At 62.2% G+C, this 907-nt stretch overlaps 1 protein-coding gene across 1 annotated transcript in view; it reads right to left on the minus strand.

The window, feature by feature from the left end:
• The window catches only part of ZNF687 (zinc finger protein 687), a gene marked incomplete at its 3' end in the record, with an annotated part of 2321 nt that overhangs the window by 479 nt on the left and 935 nt on the right, over positions 1-907 (minus strand). Inside the window, exon 1 of the mRNA XM_010188175.1 lies at positions 11-907. This exon is cut by the window's right edge and continues 935 nt beyond it. Coding sequence (XP_010186477.1) covers positions 11-907 — 897 coding nt within the window. The remainder of the gene's footprint in view (positions 1-10) is intronic.

Raw genomic sequence — 907 nt, forward strand, 5'->3', positions numbered from 1 at the left:
GGCGCGAGCCAAGCTCTTCTCCAGGGCGAAGGAGTCCCCGCACTCCAGGCAGCGGTACCCGAAGGGCGGCAGGGCCAGGCTGGCATCGGCCGGGGGGTTCAGGTTGGGTTTGTAGGTTGGCAAGAGGTTTTTGCTGTTGAGGATCTTGTTGAAGGCTTCCACCAGGCTGGACTGGCTCCTGGAGATCACCGTGCCCGCCACGGTGGGGGAAGGCTTCTGCGGCTGCACCATGACCACGGTGGTGCCGTTGACTTTCTGGTTGGCCGTGGTGGTGATGGTGGCGGTCTGCGTCACCGTGCTGACGTTGGTCCTGGTGTCGGCTTTGGGCAGGCTCTGTGGCACCAGGTTGATGATGTTCTTGGCCACGGCTTTCCCCGTCTTGGCCGGCAGCACCACCGATTTCTGCTGGGCCACGCTGGCAGCGATCAGCATGGCGCTGCTGGCGTTCTGGATGGTGGAGACGGGCAGCACGGTCCCCTTGAGCTTGGTGCCGTTGCCCAGCTGAACGCTGACGATTTTCGGCCCCTCGATGGCTTTCAAGGGGCTGGAGAGCTCTGTTTTCTCCTTGGCCACCTCCAGCGCCATCCCTTCCTCTTTCTCGGCCGATGAGGAGAAGGAGGCGCCCTCGAGAGCCACCTCCTGAGAGCTCTGCTCCGCTGAACCCTTGGTGGAGCCTGGCTCCGAGTCGGACGAGACCCTGGTCACCGTGCGGGTGATGCTGCCACAAGACGTTTTGATGGTTTTGATCCGCACCTTCAGCGGCCGCGAGGAATTGGAAGAAGGGGAATCGTTGGTGTTGTCTTCCTCCTCCTCCTCTTCCTCAGCGCTGGACATGCTCTGCGGGCTCCCCATCGACTTCTCCAGAACTTCTTGCTCTTCCTTGAGGGTGACGTTGTCCAGCGGCTTC

This window comes from Mesitornis unicolor, unplaced genomic scaffold (assembly GCF_000695765.1).
Source record: "Mesitornis unicolor isolate BGI_N332 unplaced genomic scaffold, ASM69576v1 scaffold6287, whole genome shotgun sequence".
NCBI classification, from domain to species: Eukaryota; Metazoa; Chordata; class Aves; order Mesitornithiformes; family Mesitornithidae; genus Mesitornis; species Mesitornis unicolor.